An 18,547-nucleotide genomic window follows, 5' to 3' on the forward strand; every position below is an offset into this window, starting at 1 on the left:
TAAACACTGGACTACCAAGACGCTTTGGGGCTGCCTGATTTAATGCACTGGGTGGAGAAACCTTGGATTACCAAGTTTCAATCACAGTCTGAAGTAAAATCCAATGGCATCTTCACTGCCTAAATAAATTATAAATATGAACTGAATTTAAAAATACAAGAGGATTCTCTCTGCCGACAGTTCTGATTGTTTAAAACAATTTTACTAAAGGAATCTTTCTATTCACATATAAATTTCTACATCAGGAAGGCACTTACATTAAATAGCACTAAGGTTTTAAAAGGTACTATCTACATTAAACTCTGAGGATCTAATGACAGAGAGAAACCCATTTGGAATGTAACTTGATCATTTTATTTAACATACTAGTTTTAAATGCTTTGATTAATTGAGTCTGAAGACAGAAACAGAATAATTAGCTAAATAAGTATTTGGCTTCTGGGACTTCTGTGATAAAAAAGCGCTATTATCAGCATCATCTCTCTCATATGTTATAAACATTAAGATTACCAAGTTATGAATTTGTAAAAATGCAGAAGAATTAAACGTAAATTTTTTGTTTTATAGCCAGTAAAACATATTTTATCCAACATGACATAAATAATACTCTGGTTCAAAAAATAATACTGATTGATTGCTAAATAGATACTTTCTAACATCTAATATCTAGGTCTGTGTTTCTCAACACAGTAGTCCACCTCAGAATCACCTAGGGTGCTGGTTAAAAAAAATACAGACTGATATCCCCTTCCCATCAGAATTTTTAGGGGTAAGGGAGATCTGGGAATTTTCATTTTTGAAAAGCCCCCCTAAGAGACTCTTAAGCACCCTCAAGTTTGAGAACCACAGATTCGTAAGTCTGTCCTCTTAATACTATGCTACATTAGTATATAACACAACATATCGCCATTAAAAACAATATATGAATAAAAATGCTACTTGATAACTTACTAATAGTTGAGTAATTCAATTTTTAAGTTGATATAAGCACATCATAATCCCCAACCTCAGCCATGAATGAGGACCAACAAAATCTTGCTTGCTTTTGCTTACCAGCACCAACTAAATGCAGTCTATTGGAAAGTAGCATTGGCAAACTACAACCTCTAGGACTACTGCAAATCCTGATTTGGCAAGAAAAGATGCGAACACTGTCTCTATGATTCCGTCTCTAAGATACAAACACATGCCCAAGAAGGGTTGAGAGTCATGTGGGACTTCTGGAAGTAAGATGTTTTGTGACAGATTATAGCAAAGTTTGCTTCTTCCCAAGAACTGTGCAGACAGTAGCTGGCAGTTTTAAGGCCCTACACAGATTGATCTTATCTATTTGGGGGTAGGGGACTAGAGGAAAACACTAAGGGTAGACAGAGAACTAAGAATCCTCTCTAAAGGAAAAAAAATAAAACCTCTTAAAAATAAAAATAAATTTTACTATGGACCAGGTACTTAATAAAGAACTGATTAGTGTGGTTTATACAAATGCTCTAGTAATTGGTTTGGCCCCCAAATATGTGTCTTGATCCATATATGGTGGAAAGCCAGGGTGGGAGGGGGAACCTTAGGATTTATACAGATTCTGTTACTCTGGATTTGTAAGGATGAGGATATTTTATTTTTATTTTAAAAATTTTGGCTGCACTGGGTCTTTGTTGCAGGGCGCAGGCTTCTCTCTAGTTGTGCCACGCAGGCTCCAGCGCATAAAGGCTCCAGAGGGTGCGGGCTCAGTAGTTGTGGTGCACAGGCTTAGTCGCCCTGTGGCATGTGGGACCTTAGTTCCCCAACCAGGGATCAAACCCACGTCCCCTGCACTGGAAGGCAGATTCTTAACCACTGGACCACCAGGGAAGTCGCGGATGAGGATACTGAAAATGAATGTTGAATGCAAATACCCTACTCAAGTTGCAAACAGTACCAACACAGATGGAACAGTAAGCCATTCGTATACGATGATTTCTTATGCTAGAGAGCCAAAGAGCTTGGGAACAATCGAAAGTTGATGAACGCTCCAGCCCATATATCCCAAGTACAGAGAAGAAATACTTCTCAATATATAAATTTCCTATTCAAATCCACTGACATCAAGAAAACAACTTTGAGTTTTGAGAAAGGCTTTTTAATGAAAATGTCTCATTACCTGAGCTATGGAAATCTAGGATCATCTCATCGATTGTGCAACAGTCAATACACACATACAAAACCATATATGTACCTAAATCACAGTTGGTTTCATATGATTTGATTGGGAAGCAGAGGCAACCAACTCCTCACTGATCTCTGCTTTAGAATAACCAAACCCATGTCACATATCTGAAATATAAACTCTATTCCATTAAACCAAAATTTAAATTCATTATAGAACCTGGAAAGTCTATTTAAAATAGTGAATTTTTAAAAATACTACACAACGTTTAAATCACCAAAAAGAACACTATTAAGATTTTAATATGATATATAAAGAATTGACATTTTTTTTTTCTGCAGTCAAATACTCTACCACTGAGCAATACTGTGCACCTTACATTCTTTTTTCTGTACAGTTTTTCTTTTTCACAGAATGATAATAATATCATCTATAGCAGAACTCTAAACAGTAAGAGAAAGCGTAAGTAAACTTAAGTACATCCATTTAGTGATTACATACTTTAAATATGATTATGAAAAATCTGACTGTTAGAAATGTTTATTTTATAACATTAAATGGAAGTAAAGACAGTTCAAAAATTTATATAGGATAGGCCCGCAATTATTTGTACCCTTTTCCAAACTTGCAAATAAACCCAGAAGTCTTCAGGTATAGTAACAAAGGCAATGATTAAGTAATTTTAGTGAAAAATTTTAAAAGGTTGAAGGATGAGAGGAAAAACAATATTGAAACTCTAAAATATTAGGAAAAAAATTACTAAGTAACCACAAAGCCAACTACTGTAAATGCAACAAGCATTTTCCTTACCTTTTTATCTTTATAATATGGCCTATTAAATTTCAAAACATGCAGCTGTACTAAGTTAAGACAAGACTAAGAAGATTGATAACATAGATTTGTTATTTATCTAGAAAAAACTGATCATATATATACATATCCCTTCTGTATGAGCGCCATCTAGTGGTCAAATTGGATGCAAACTGTGTGCTCAACTTAGTACTCCAGGGTCATCCAAAAAAGATAAAATTCAAAAGTATTTTAATATATTCCAGAGTTGTAAAAGCAAAGTTGACTTCAACAAAGCACTCAGTATGCACTCAAAATAGCAAAGATTCTCTTCCTGTAGCATTTAGTTCAATAGGCATTATGCTTGCTTATATCCATTCTTCCGCTACCTCCATTTCTCACAATATTTGAAAAACTACCAATTGCTGCTGGTGATTTCATTTGATAGTATTCTCAGTACTACTGGATGAAATGTGTCCAGGCTAGAAGATACACTTATTTAAAATAATTATCTGTTCATATACCCTGTTCTGTCTTCAATTTCAAGCCCCTCGTAACTACATTTACTTTGCACATATTAGTTTAAACATAATTTTCCGTCATTGAAGACAAAAGCAAAATATGAACTCTTTTATTCAATGACCATTGCAACATTCCACACTAAGCCATGTCACCCTTGTCACTTCATCTAGATTTAAATCTATTTTGAAAAAGGCTGAGGTTTTGTTTGTTTACTTGTTCAATTTACTGTTCTGACCATTTTTCCTAATTCTTAGATCATTTTCAGTTTTAGGAATCTTGACACTGTTCTTATTAGTACCATACTACTATATTTAGAACTGTTTAAAATTGAAGCTTACTTTTAAAGATTTTCATATACCACAAGAATTTACCCACTGTGTCCTTTTCTTCCACATTACGGTTTTTCACCATTATTATCACCAATTTCTTTCTTTGAAACTGTCTAGCACTGGCAAGAAACTTTCCCTTTTAGAGTCTTAAATCATAATTACTTTTTAAAAAAACTTTATTTTTTTTTTGGCTGTGCCACGTGGCATACAGGATCTTAGATCCCTGACCAGGGATCAAACCCGTGCCCCGTGCAGTGGAAGCACGGAGTCTTAACCACTGGACGCCAGGCAAGTCCAAATCATAGTTACTTTTATGTTTTATGCTAAGGCCTGAATAAAGTAACTTTCAATCACTATCTTATTTCACTCATTACTTCAGTAATGAGAATCAGCACTAGCACTACAAGACCCTGACAGATTATTTCACAGCATGTTTCATGGTGGCAAACCCTTCATAAGCCCACTCATCAGCTCAGGATCAAGGTCCTTCACACCTTGTCCTCATTTCCTAACAACCATCCTAAACATCAACTACAATATAATGAACTTTTCTGCATTTTTACAGTCTCCTCAGACTATCACCCTCCTACTGTACTTATTTTCTCCAGTAACTGCCTTCTCCTCTGAATTAGCATATTGTATACATCCTTCAACACCTTGTCCAAATATCAACTTTGTTTTTTACAATACTTCAAGAATTTAATTTCTCTCTTTATTTTTTCATGTTACATCACACCGTGTTATAACTATCTCTCCATAAAAAATACCAGTCACTGAAGTCTAACAAATTTACTAACATAGATGTTTAACAAATGCTAAATGCATGTTATTTGATAAACAAAACTAATATTCTGTTGATTTTTAAAGCAATCATCTATTAATCTTATTTTTCTATTAGCTTTTATAAGAACTGTGAAGAACAAAACAGGGCCTAATTTACATTCTACTCAGCAAACTGCTACTATTCAAAGATAATTTTTCAAATTACAAAAATAATAATTCATATACTGAGTTCTATGTATAGTACAACAGTTACTTGCTTCATTCCAAACCACAATACTATAAAAGTGGAAAAGCTCCTTATATTAGCTTTTTTGTTTTTAAAAAAAGACTGCTAATCTGGTAATCTTATTTATATTTTAAATAAAATATACTCCATTGTTAAGCTTCCTAGAACATTTGCAGTTATTTGAAAAAATTTTAAAAACATTAAAACTTGCCTTCTTATGTCAAAACAAAGTTATTTTTTTAAAATTTGGTTTTCTAACAGAAAGTTAAAGTAATCCTAACCATTTTGCTATTACACTACCCCAATCCTACGCTCACTCCTCAAATTTTAACCTATGCATGAGATAGGAGAAGCAGGAAGAAATACCCCAAATGGGGCAGCTTTAATAATTCTTAAATTACAATTGTATCAGAATATAGTTTGTCAAAAGTCCAGCCTATCAAGATTTCTGACCCAGTAATTTGACTTCTGGAAATCCATCCTAAGAAAACAACCAAACATACTTTTTATGCCCCAAGATGATTCACTGCAGCCTTCTTTACAAAACCTAGTAAAAATGGAAATAACAAATAGCAAAGACCAGAAGTGTTCGGCAAGTTAAGGTACCAATATACTATGTAATGTTACGTATCAAGTTTTTAAAAAATTTAACATGGGAAAATGTGTAAAACAAGTTTATAATAGGAAAAAACTCACATTTAAAAAAGTAAGATGTAAAGTATGATTTAGAAACAGATGAAGGAGAAGTTAGATAATTTCTTCTACTAGAAATGAAAATCCTTATCTATTCAGTCCCCAGATATAAATCAGAGAGCCAGCAAGCCAAAGGGGGAATACAGTGATGATACCCAACTGCTCTACCTATTTGCATCAGAAGCTTATATTTATAACTGTTTCAGAGATTGATGCTGTTAATATCTAATAAAAGAAAACAAAATGAAAAGGAGCAAGAGAATGGCATATAAGGATGGATAGATCCAGCTGCTTTTCAATGAGACCAGCTGAATTATTACCACAGTACACTAAAATGCTTTGAGGCTAGTACTTTCTTGATCTTAACCAAAATTTGTCAAAGATTTGCATACAAATACTCAAACTGCCACTTCACTAAGGCAATAGTATAACACCAGCAACTATAAGATGTATGTCAATTGCAGAAAAGATAAAATGTGAAAAAGATGTGTTTTATAACTGTTAGTAAAAGGATATTTTAATCTCAATAACATACTCCTTTAAATAAGCCTCCGTCAAATTTGTCTTTAAAAAGCCCTGGGGGGAAAACATGCTATGGGAGACATAATCCTTTATCATGTAATAATTAACTGTATGCAAAGGACAAGAGCATTTTTAAAGCAGATACCGAAAGAATCAGGCAAAATTCACTTAATTCTCTTATGGTAAGGAAATCAAGGGAAAAAGAGTCAAATTAAGGAAGCAAATGAGAATCTTAAAAAAGTAATAATGCTTTCTCGCTCAATAACTAGAAACACTTAAGTCTCACTGCAGAGTGAGGATTAAATAAAGAGATGTCAGAAATTTACTTTAAAATACTTCAAGACAGACAGTAAAGAAATACGTGTATGGTGGTTCAATTAAGCTAGGTTCTAGTGCAGTACTTCTCAACAGTGGCTATCCCCTAGAAACACCTGGAGAACTTGTAAAACTCTCCAAAGCCAGACTACACCCCAAACCAATTAAATCACAATCTCTGAGATGGCACTAAGATATAAATTTTAAAACCTTTTTAGGTGGTTCCGATATCCCACCACAGCTGAGAACCATTACTATGGACAGTCAGTTGTCCTAATTAGGAATTAGCATTCCTAGACTGGTCAGCTAACACTTAATTATAAAGTAAATGGCTGCTATAAGATTTTTGTTATGTTAATCTTTGATCAACACCAAAAGTTTTCCAATTATCATAATGAATGAAGTGGGCTTTCACTGGTGAAATCCATTGTATTTCAGTTATATGGATTGGCTAAATTAGACACAATCCACCCTTGCATAAGGGAAAGAAAAGACTCTGAAGAGGCTTATACCCTTAGGGATGGCACCTTAAAGTTTAATACCTAAGATGTCTGGAAATTCTGGGTAACAAAATCTTGGTCTCTGGAATATTGTTTTATTTGCCTAGAGTGAGCATTTTATGCAACAAAAAAAAGTTGAGGCTTCATCACATTTAAAGAGGCTATATACAATATGTTATGTGGCTCACTGTCTGTTTAAATGTCTGCCTGTGTCAGAATCTGCACACACACAGAACTACCAAACAACCACCAAAAGACTGAGGAGGTTGGGTGTGTGCAAATTGGCTTTGGATAATTTGTAACAATCATAAACATCAAAAATTCAAAATATCAGAAACAAAAGAATTATACATACCTGGGAAGGTTTTTCGACTAAAGTAAAAAATAGGCTTTATTAATTCAGTCAAGAGAAAATAGGCATAGGCTGATAAGAACAGCATATAAAACAGGAGGGAGTGCTTAGAATTCAAGTGTTCTAAGGTTCTTATGTTGTTCAAAATGAGGGTAAAAGATATATATTGAGTCTACATTTTTGTAAGCAAAATTTGTATATTAAAATTTCTAAAAAAAAAAAATTTCTAGGATAACCATTAAAGGAAGAGAAACAATAGCTTCCAAGCTAATAAGAAGGAAAAATGAGACGAGAAAATAAAATCTAAAAGAAGACATGTTGGAATAAATGTCTCGTATGTTTAAAATTAGGAAACATACTTTTAAATAACTCATGGGGCAAAGAAAAAAATCATAATGAATGTAAAAGAAAAAGTTTGAATTATGATAAACATTGCATATTAAACCTGTGGGTTACAGCTAATGTGCTATTTAAAGGAAAATTCACAAATTCAAATACCGTTAGAAAAGGTTGATAATGCAGTTAAGTAACCAACTTGAGAAACTAGGGGCAAAAACCCAAACAGAATAAACTCAAAGAAAGCAGAAGAAAATAAAATAATAATGATAAGAGGAGAAAGGGGAAAAGATAAAAGGAAAACTGTCTCTGTCACTAATAGACAACTGATTTTTTTCCCCATGTGTATCTCTCATTTAGCGTCCCAAAGTAAGATCAGATTGCCTCTGCCAAACACAATCTTCGATTGATATGTAGGCTATCCACACATTTACATATTACATAAACATGTGTATATATTCATGTTTATGTGTGTATGAGAGGGGATGGAGGTGACGGCACATGGGGGAGGGGCACAGGAGAAGATTTTTTTTAAAGACTTTTTTTTCTTATTTACTTAAGTATAGTTGATTTACAATGTTGTGTTAAATACTGCTGTACAGCAAAGTGATTCAGTTATACACATATATATACACATTTTTAATACTCTTTTCCATTATGGTTTACTATAGGATATATAGTTCTCTGTGCTATGCAGTAGGACCTTGTTGTTTATCCATTCTATATATAAAAGTTTACATCTGCTAATCCCAAACTCCCATTCCATCCCTCCTCCAACCCCCTCCCCCTTGGTAACCACCAGTCTGTTCTCTATTAAAAGACATGGTTCTTTGACATTGACCATCCTTTGGCAAGAAGGATCAAGGGGAAAAAAGGCACAAATAAACAATACTAGGAATGAAAAACGGGCTACACCTAAATATGCTATAGACATAACAAAATAATAGGACGTTGAGAATATTTCGAAGTAAGTATGAAATGGACAAATACCTAGAAAAACTAACTATTAACTGAAATCTGACTGGTACTATATAATCCATTACAATTTTTAACCAGTAATATGAAATCATCCTTCAAAGAGAATTACAAAACCCACTTCAAGGTTTACAAATAAGAAATGATCCTTATACACAATACATACAACTAACAAAGGATTAGTATCTGGAATATATAAAGAACTTGCACAAATCAGTAAAAAGAACAACCCATTACAAAAATGAAAAAAAATCTTGAGAGGGTATGTCACAGAATAGGAAACCTGAATGATCAATATTATCAAACAGTGAAATGCACATTAAAATCACAGTAAGATACTACTTCAAACCCAAAACAATGGCAAAAATAACAATACCAAATATTGATGAGAATACAGATCAATTAAAACTGTTACATATTGCTGCTGAAAATGTAAATTATAGAACCACTTGAAAATAATCTGGTGTTATCCACAAAGATATGTATACATAACCTACGATTTTAACAGCATTTTTAATACTAGTAATAATATGAAAATAACTTAACATCCATCAAAAGTAAGGTAAATTATAGTATATTCATAAAATAGAAAACTCTAGAGCAGTGAAGATAATGAATCTCAGGCATATAATGTTGACCAAAAACTGCAAGTTGAGAGTAGATGCAGTATAATGCCAATTATATAAAAACCAAAACAGGCAAAAGAAACAATATATTGTTTAGAAATCTAAATATGTGAAGCCAGGACTGTGGTTATTTCTGAGGGGAGAGACAAGGTGATGGCGTCAGGTAAAGTCACACACTGGACTTCAAAGATACTGTTAATGCTCTTTTTCTGTACTTACTAATATATTTTTTTAAAGTTTAAAGATATTTTGATGTGGGTATTCGAAATATAATAGTTATTTCCTTCATGAGAACTTTCAGGCTTAAAGATCGTATCACTGAATAAAATTCATTTATAACATATATTTTTTAAAATGTTTTTAGAATGCTAACAAATACTATGAAATTCCTTGTAATTACAAAACCAGAAACATCAAGGGGGGAAAATCCTACATGAAAAAATAGTTCTCTCTACGCATGAGCTACATTAGTAACAAAAGTAATAAATAATTCATAGCAACAAAATAAAGTTACTATCTTACCTTTATTGGTGAAATATGAGAGTGGGAAACAAATCCATGGACATTTTCAATTTCTGACAGGTTCTTCTCTGAGACATGAACCAATTCCGGACCTATCACCTCATTAGTGATTTGTGGGGAAATGTGCTCTTGAGGAGGTGTATCTTCATCCTGATACCGGTATTTCTGTAACGTACAGCAAATTATTAAATATGAGGAAGCTCTGAAAAGCAACATGAGTTCAATCCAAATCATGAGTTTCATAACTACCCAAATAATACTTAACTATATGAAAAGTGTCTTTTACAGTTTAATACATAAAGTCTGAGAGAAATGGTTCTCCATTTTAAAGTCATGCCAATATTTTAATAAACTTATCTGATTATTAAAAATAATTCAGACTCTGGAAAGATGGCAGAGTAGGAAACACCAGGAATCTGTTGCCCCACCTAAACAATAATTACAGAGGCATAATCTGTCTGATGTAATTGTGGAACTCTGGAGTCTGTTGAAGGCTTGCAACTTCAGGGGAAAACTTGGATGTACACTGTGTTTAATTTGGATCAGTTTTACCACCTCTATTCAACATGGTACCGGAAGTCGTAGCCAGAACAATTAGGCAAGAAGAAAAAATAAAAGGCATCCACTTAGAAAGGAAGAAGTAATATTATCTCTGTCTTATATCAATAAAGACTCAGCAAAAAAGCTGTTAGAACTACTGAATGTAGCAAAGCAGTATGATACTGCTTTGTATCCTACAAAAGTTGACACACAAAAATCAGTTGCATTTCTATACACAAACAGTAGCATTTTATACACAACCTAAAAATTACAAAAACAATTCCATTTACAATAGCATCAAAAAAAATAAGGTGAAAGACCTGTGCAATGAAAACTACAAAGACTTGTGCAATAATTAAGGAGAAAGACTTGTGCAATAATTAAGGTGAAAGACTTGTGCAATGAAAAGACCTGTTGAAAAAAAAAGTTAAAGACAACAGAAATAAATGGAAACACATCCCGTGTTCATAGGTTGAAGATTTAATATTGGTAAGATGTCAATACTACTTAAAGCAATTTACAGATTTAATCCAATTCCTATCAAAATCTCAATGACATTTTTTGCAAAATAGAAAAACCCATCCTAAAATTCATTTGGATCTCAAGGGATTCAAATAGTCAAAATCACCATGAAAAAAAAGAACAAAGCTGAAGGACTCACTCTTTCTTATTTCAAAACTTACTACAAAGCTACAGTAATCAAAACAGTTTGGTATTCGCATAAAGACAGACATACAGACCAATGGAATGAAATAGAGAGTCCAGAAATAAACCCTCACATACACAAATTATTTTTCACAAGGGTGCCAAGACCATTCAATAGGGAAAGACAGTTTTTACAACAAATGGTGCTGCAAAAACTGGATATCCACACATAAAAGAATGAAGTTGGACCCTTACCTAATACTATATACAAAAATTAACTCAAGGTGGATCAAGGAGTTAAATGTAAGACCTAAAACAATAAAACTCTTAGAGGAAAAGCTTTAAGACATTGTGTTTGGCTATGAGTTTTTGGATATGACACCAAAGGCAGAAGTAGCAAAAGAAAGAACAGACGAATTTGACTTCATAAAAATTGAAAAATTTTGTGCATCAAATGACTCTAATCACAGAGTAAAAAGGCAACCCACAGAATGGGAGAAAATATTTACAAATCACATACCTGATAAGGGATTAATACCCAGAATATACAGAAAATTCCTAAAATTCAACAAAAAACCAAACAACTCAATTCAAAAATGGGCAAAGAACTCCAAAGAAGATATACAAATAGCCAGTAAGCACATGAAAAGATGCTCAACATCACTAATCATTACAGAAATGCAAATCAAAACTACGAGGTACCACCTCACAACCACTGGACTGGCTACTACTAAAAAAAGCCAAGGTCCTACTGTATAGCACAGAGAACTATATTCAATATCCTATGATAAACCATAATGGAAAAGAATATAAATAAAAAAGAATGTATACATATATATTTATAACTAAATTGCTTTGCTGTATAGCAGTAATTAATACAACATTGTAAATCAACTATACTTCAATAAAAAAGTTATTAAAGAAAAGAAAGACTGGTTAAAAAAAAAGCAGAAAACAAGTGTTGGTAAGGTGTAGAGAAATTGGAACACTTGTGCACTATTGGTGGGAATGTAAAATAGTACAGCCGTTGTGTAAAATAGTATGGTGGTTCCTCAAAAATTGAAAATACAATTACCATATGATTCAAGAATTCCACTTCTGGGCATATACCCAGAAGAACTGAAAGCAGGGTCTTGAAGAAATATTTGTACACAAGCGTTCATAGTAGCATTATTCACAGTAGCTAAAACATGGAAGGAACCCAAGTATTTACCAATGGATAGATATATAACCAAAATGAGGTGTATATATATGTGTGTATATACACACACACACACACACACACACACACAAAATGGAATATTATTCAGCCTTTAAGGAAGGAAATTCTACTATATGTTACAACATGGATGAACCTTGCAGACAGTACGCTAAGTGAAATAAACCGGTCTCAAAAAGACAAATACTGTATGATTCCACTTACATGAGGTACTTAGAGTAGTCAAAATCATAAAGACAGAAAGTAGAATGGTGGCTGTCATGGGCTGGTGGGAGGAGAGAATTGTGAGTTACTGTTCAATAGGCACAGAATTTCAGTTTTACTACACTAAACGTTATGGGGATGGATGGTGGTAATGGCTGCTCAACAATGTGGATGCATTTAATACCACTGAACTGTAAATTCAAAAATGGTTAAGGTGGTAAATTTTATGTTATGTGTATTTTTACCACAGTAAAAAAATAAATACAAATAAGACTTCAAAGCTAGGTGAAAAAGAAACCTGAATACCGATTTGTCCATTTTTTACCCAATGTTAGCTGAACACTGTGTCTCTAAAGATACAGCTGTTTAAGTGAAGTCAACATAAAAAGCCAAAGTTGTTCAGCTAATTAAGTCTGGTCTTCTTACTCAATTAACTTGTACAAAAAAAAAAAGTCAGCCTTTTCAAATTCTAACTGAAAATTAATTACTAGATAACAGTATTTTTCTTTTATCTATAAAAGAATACTTGTTTCTTTCTCTCTCTCTTGTATGCGCACGCACGTAGAAAACCAAATCTACCTCACACCATACACGAAAGTAAAGGAAATCATAATTATAGGAACTGGGAGAAAATAAAAGTGCTTGTTTCTCAAATCAGGCTGGGAATGTGTATGCACATACACAAAAACAAAACAAACTTAGATACTACACCCCCCCCCAAATTAAACACACATATAAAGAAAAGACACAAAAAAGGTACAATAGAAAACAAATGTTTCTAACAATAAACAGGATTATTAGCCACTATAAGCTGGCTTTTAGAAATCATTGAAAAAAAGTCGGCAAACATTAATAAAGGGATATTCACAAAAGGCATACAAATAGGTCAGTAAACTTATAGGAAAAACATGCTCAACTTTTTTAGTAAGTAAGAATTACAGTGCCAACATTCAGAGAAATGGGCATAAATCATCACATTCCTGGCAGAGGTCTTTTTCTGGTGGGCAGTCTGGCGAAATGTTTCAAAAGTCCTGAAAATGTTTCTAGTCCTCCAGTAATTCCACCTCTAGGAATTAATCTTAGAAGATATATAGCATTAGTGAGGAGCATAAATATTTGTTGTATATAGACAAACGTGTACATTGTAAAATATATTTTAAAAAACTTAGCTATGAATTTGCTGAAGGTTATTACACAACTTCCAGCATCACTTTTTAAACATCCTTCTGTGAAATGGTACAATTACATGGAAAACAACAATCAGGCCCACATCAACATCAGCTAGTTTATTTAACATGATATAAGAAACCTGTTTTTACATGTAGACTTCAATTATTTTCAAAACCAATGAAAAGAATTCACTAACTTTATCCTGAGTAAGGCTGAAGTTAACATAGACATACTTACAAAACTTAACAGGTTATATGCTCAATTGAGTGAAAGCAAAATTTAAGTATTCTTATACCTTAGTAGTAGACACACTATAATAAGGAAGGAAACTTGATACCATGTTTTCAAACTTTAAGGATACTCTACAACTTAGTATGTACTTTAAGGAGAGATACATGCGGAAGGATATTCCCTATAGTACAGTCTGGAATAAAGAAAAACTGGAAACAAGTTGCCTATCAATAGATTTTTTAAAAAAATTATGGTACAGTCATCCTAGGAAATGTTACGTGGAAGTTAAATTGGGTAAAAAGCTACTTATTCTAACAGAAAAAGATGAAGACACAATTACTGAATGAGGAAAGCATGTTTCAAAGATAACACACACAACTTGAACATTTTAAAACAAAGCGATAGTGTATATATGTGTACGTATGTATTAACATTATATGCACATGCAATATGTGCGTGTGAAGCATATCCATGAATGTCCACATGCAATTTGGGGGGGTCTGTAAAGATTTAAAACAAGAAATGGTTCATTCTGAAAAGTAAAGAAAGAAATCACTAAAAATTTTATGTCTTTTATGTATCTTTTAATGTATGTTGCCCCTTGATCCCTTTTTATTCCTTATAATTACTGAGAAACTCAAGGCATTTAACCTGTAGGGTCCCCAGTATAATCACTTCATATTCATGGGACCATTCAGTGTGCTCCCTTGGCTTCTGTACTTCCTGCAAATTGGCAGCTGAATGTAATAGCTTGATCAGTCTCATGTTCAATCCTTTTGGCAAGACTATAGATGGTACTATGTTCTTCTATCAAGAAGCACATAATGTCTGGTTATATCTTTTTGTGATGTTAGGAGCTCTTGATACTCAATGCCTGAATCAATTCATTCAATGATGGTTGCAAAGTGATGACAATCTAATTCTATTATCCTTTTTATTTATTAAAAGATATATGTATAAAAAGAGTAAGTCTCTTCACTTACTATTTGGTTACCTATTGGTATGATTCACACATGAATAACACGTCCTTTTATCTACTAGTTTTCAAGACAGATAAAAAACTGGTTCCGTATCATCCTCCTAAAGCAATTAGGAGGTTTTTATATATCAATCAATGCAATTCCAATCAAAATGCCATCTGGCTTTCTTCAGAAATTGACAAGCTGACCCTAATACTCATAAAGAGTTGGAAAGGACCCAGAATAGTCGAAACAGTTTTGAAACAGAAGAAGAAAGTGGAGAACTCACACTTCCTGATTTCAAAACTTCCTTCAAAGCTACATGAATCAAGATTGTCATACTGGCATAAGGATAGACACAGAGCAATATAATAATAGAATTAAGAGTCCAAAAATGTATCCTTAGATTGCCAAGACAATTTAATGAGAAAAGAACATTTTTTCAACAAAAGATGCTGAAACATCTGGATGCAAAAGAGTTAAATTAGACCTCTTTCTCATACCATGTCTAAAATTTAATTCAAAATGGATCAACACCTAAATATAAGAGCTAAAACTATAAAAGTCTTAGAAGAAAACATAAGTGTAAATCTTTTGACCTTGTATTAGCCAATAAGCAACCAAAGTGGGGGGAAAAAAACCAGATAAATTTGACTTCATACAAATGAAAAAAATTTTGATCATCAAAGGACATTATCAAAAAGGCAAAAAGATAACCCACAGAATGGGAGAAAATATTTGCAAATTATATATTTGATAAGGCTATTCACAAACAGTACATAAGGTAAGTATCTGGTAAATATCCAGAATACATAAGAAAGTCTTTCAACTCAACAATAAAAAGACAACCCAATTTTAAAATGGGCAAAGGATTTACACAGACATTTCTCCAAAGACGATACACAATTGGCCAATAAGCACATGAAAAGATGTTCAACATCATTAGTCATTGCAAAAATGCAAATCAAAACCACAATGAGATATTACTTCACAGCTACCAGGATGGTTATAATAAAAAAGACTGACAAAACATATGTTGGCAAGGATGTAAAGATATAGGAATCCTCAAACAGTGCTGGGAGGAATGTAAAATGGTACAGGCACCCTAGAAAGCAGTCTGGCAGTTCCTCAAAAGGTAAAAAGAGTTACCATATGACTGAGCAATTCCACTCCTAGGTATATATCCAAAAGAACTGAAAACATGCATCCACACAAAAACCTGTACACAAATGTTCATAGCATCACACTTCATAACAGCCCCAAAGTGGAAACAATCCAAATGTATACCAAATTATGAATGAATAAACAAAATGTGGTATATTCATACATTGAAATATTATTCAAATATAAAAAAGGAATTAAGTATTTATACATCCTACAACATGGAGCTTTGATTACATTATGCTAAGTGAAATAAGCCAGATGCAAAAGGCCACATACTATATAATTCCATTTATATGAACATATGTTCAGAACAGGCAAATTCACAGAACCAGAAGGTAGATTAGTGTTTTCCAATGATGGGGTAGAGGGAAAATGGGAATCAAGTGCTGTGGGTATGGAGCTTCTTTGGGGTGTGACAAAAATGTTCTGGAATTAGTTAGTGGTGACGGTTGCACAGCCTTGTATACAGAACTGTACAGCTTTAAAAGGGTAAGTGTTATGGTATGTGAATACTTTAAAAATTATTATAAAATGATGGATTACACATATATGATTGCTTTACATCCACTAAAAATGTCCTTTTTGATGCTGAAATTGTCTTATCTCTAGCCAGGAGAATCTCTTAATTTTCTGAGTTCCCTTGTACTTGGCACCTTTAAGAAAGCCTAATAAAACAAAATACAGTTACCAAAAGGAAAATTCTATTACCTATTAGTGATTCAAAAAAGGGATTACTTTGGTTACAATTATTATTTGAGAAAGTATTTCCAAGTAGCTTTCCAGGCCCTCTATTACATTGCACAGCAACATTCATTTGTATTTCTTACTACCTAAAGGTTGATCTCAACCTATTTTCAAAATAATTTTAACATAAAATTTCATATAAACACTTTGTTAACACAGTTAGAATGCATAAAACTAAGCCTCCTACTGTGGTCCAAGCATAACTTATCTAACACCTACACTAGAAAATAATTACAAAATGGGGATGAGAGAGTAGGGATAAAGGAGGAAGGGGATTTTAAAATGACTTTAATAAGAGCATTTTAAAATGATTGTAATAAGAGTATTCTAAATACATTTCCCCATCTTTTTTGTTTTTAAGGCTTGTATCCTTAGTATAAAGCCTTCTACTGTCTTTAATCTACAAAATATAAAAAAGAACCAGTCAGACTGAAGAATAACTGAAACAAAAAACACACTCGAAGGAATTAACAGCAGACTAGGTGATACAGAAAAACAGATAAGTGATCTGGAAGATAAAATAATGGAAATCACCCAATCAGAACAGCAAAAAGAAAAACAAAAAAAATGAGAACTGTTTAAGGGATCTCTAGGACAACACCAAGCATACCAACATTCGCATTATAGAAGGCACAGAAGGAGAAGAGGGAGAGAAGGGGGTCGAAAACGTATTTGATGAAATTATGACAGAAAATTTCCCAAACCTGAAGAAGGAAACAGATATCCAGGTACGAGGAGCACAGAGGGTCCCAAAAAGATGAACCCAAACAAACTCCCGTCAAGACATATCATAATTAAAATGGCAAAAATTAAAGAGAGAATTCTAAACGCAGCATAAAAGAACAAAGAGGCTACCAGCTGATTTTTCTGCAGAAACCTCGCAGGCCAGAAGGGAAGGGCATGATATATTTAAAGTACTAAAAGGGAAAAACTTGAAACCTAGGATACTATACCCAGCAAGATTATCATTTAGAATTGAAGGAGAGATAAAGAACTTCTCAGAAAGGGACTTCCCTGGTGGTCCAGTGGTTAAGACTCTGCCTTCCAATGCAGAGGACACGGGTTCGATCACTGGTCAGGGAACTAAGAACCCACGTGCTGCGGGGCAACTAAGCCTGCGCGCCGCAACTACTGAGCCCACATGCCACAACTAGAGACCCCGCGTGATGCAACTACTGAGGCTGCACACCACAACTACTGAGCCCATGCACCACAACTAGAGAGAAGCCCACACACTGCAACAAAGAGCCTGCATGCCGCAACAAAAGATCCTGCATGCTGCAACTAAGATCCAACACAGCCAAATAAATAAATAAATAAATAAATAAATAAATAAATGTGATAGATTTATCACATTTAAAAAAAAAAAAGCTTCTCAGACAAGCAAAAACTAAAAGGTCCATCAATACTAAATCTACCTTAAAAGAAAGGTTAAAGGTCTTCTCTAAGTAGAAAATAAAAGCCTATAACAAGAAGTATAGGAAAGGAAAAATCTCACTAGTAAAGGTAAATATTTAGTAAAGGCTAAGAATCAACCACTAAAATAAGCTGGTATGAAGATTAAAAGAAAAAATTATTAAAACAACTATAATAATCAGTAAAGGAATAAACATGAAGATGTCAAATAGGACATCAAAAACACAAAATGTGGGGGAGGAAGAGTAAAAAATGTTCATCTTCTACAATGTGTTTGAACTTAAGTGACTACCTGTTTAAAACAAGTAGATATAGTTACAGGTCAAGATATGTGAGCCCCATGGTAACCACAAATCAAAAACCTACAATAAATACACAAAAACTAGAGAGAAAGGAACACAAGCATACCACTAAAGAAAATCATCAAATCACAAGGGAAGAAACTAAAAGAAAAAAAGGACAGAGAACTACAAAAACAACAAGAAAACAAGTGACAAAATGGCAATAAGTACATACCTATCAATAATCACTTTAAATGTCAATGGACTAAATGCTCCAATCAAAAGACATAAGGTGGTTTTCTGGATGAAAAACAAGGAAGGCCCATCTATATGCTGCTAAC

At 33.4% G+C, this 18,547-nt stretch overlaps 1 protein-coding gene across 8 annotated transcripts in view; it reads right to left on the reverse strand.

The window, feature by feature from the left end:
- The window catches only part of DLG1 (discs large MAGUK scaffold protein 1), a 286,764-nt gene that overhangs the window by 170,400 nt on the left and 97,817 nt on the right, over positions 1-18,547 (reverse strand). For all 8 annotated transcript variants that reach the window (XM_061194326.1, XM_061194325.1, XM_061194324.1 and 5 more), the window contains one exon: positions 9,634-9,798. In XM_061194326.1, coding sequence (XP_061050309.1) covers positions 9,634-9,798 — 165 coding nt within the window. The remainder of the gene's footprint in view (positions 1-9,633; positions 9,799-18,547) is intronic.

Source organism: Eubalaena glacialis, chromosome 6 (genome assembly GCF_028564815.1).
Source record: "Eubalaena glacialis isolate mEubGla1 chromosome 6, mEubGla1.1.hap2.+ XY, whole genome shotgun sequence".
Lineage (NCBI taxonomy): Eukaryota > Metazoa > Chordata > Mammalia > Artiodactyla > Balaenidae > Eubalaena > Eubalaena glacialis.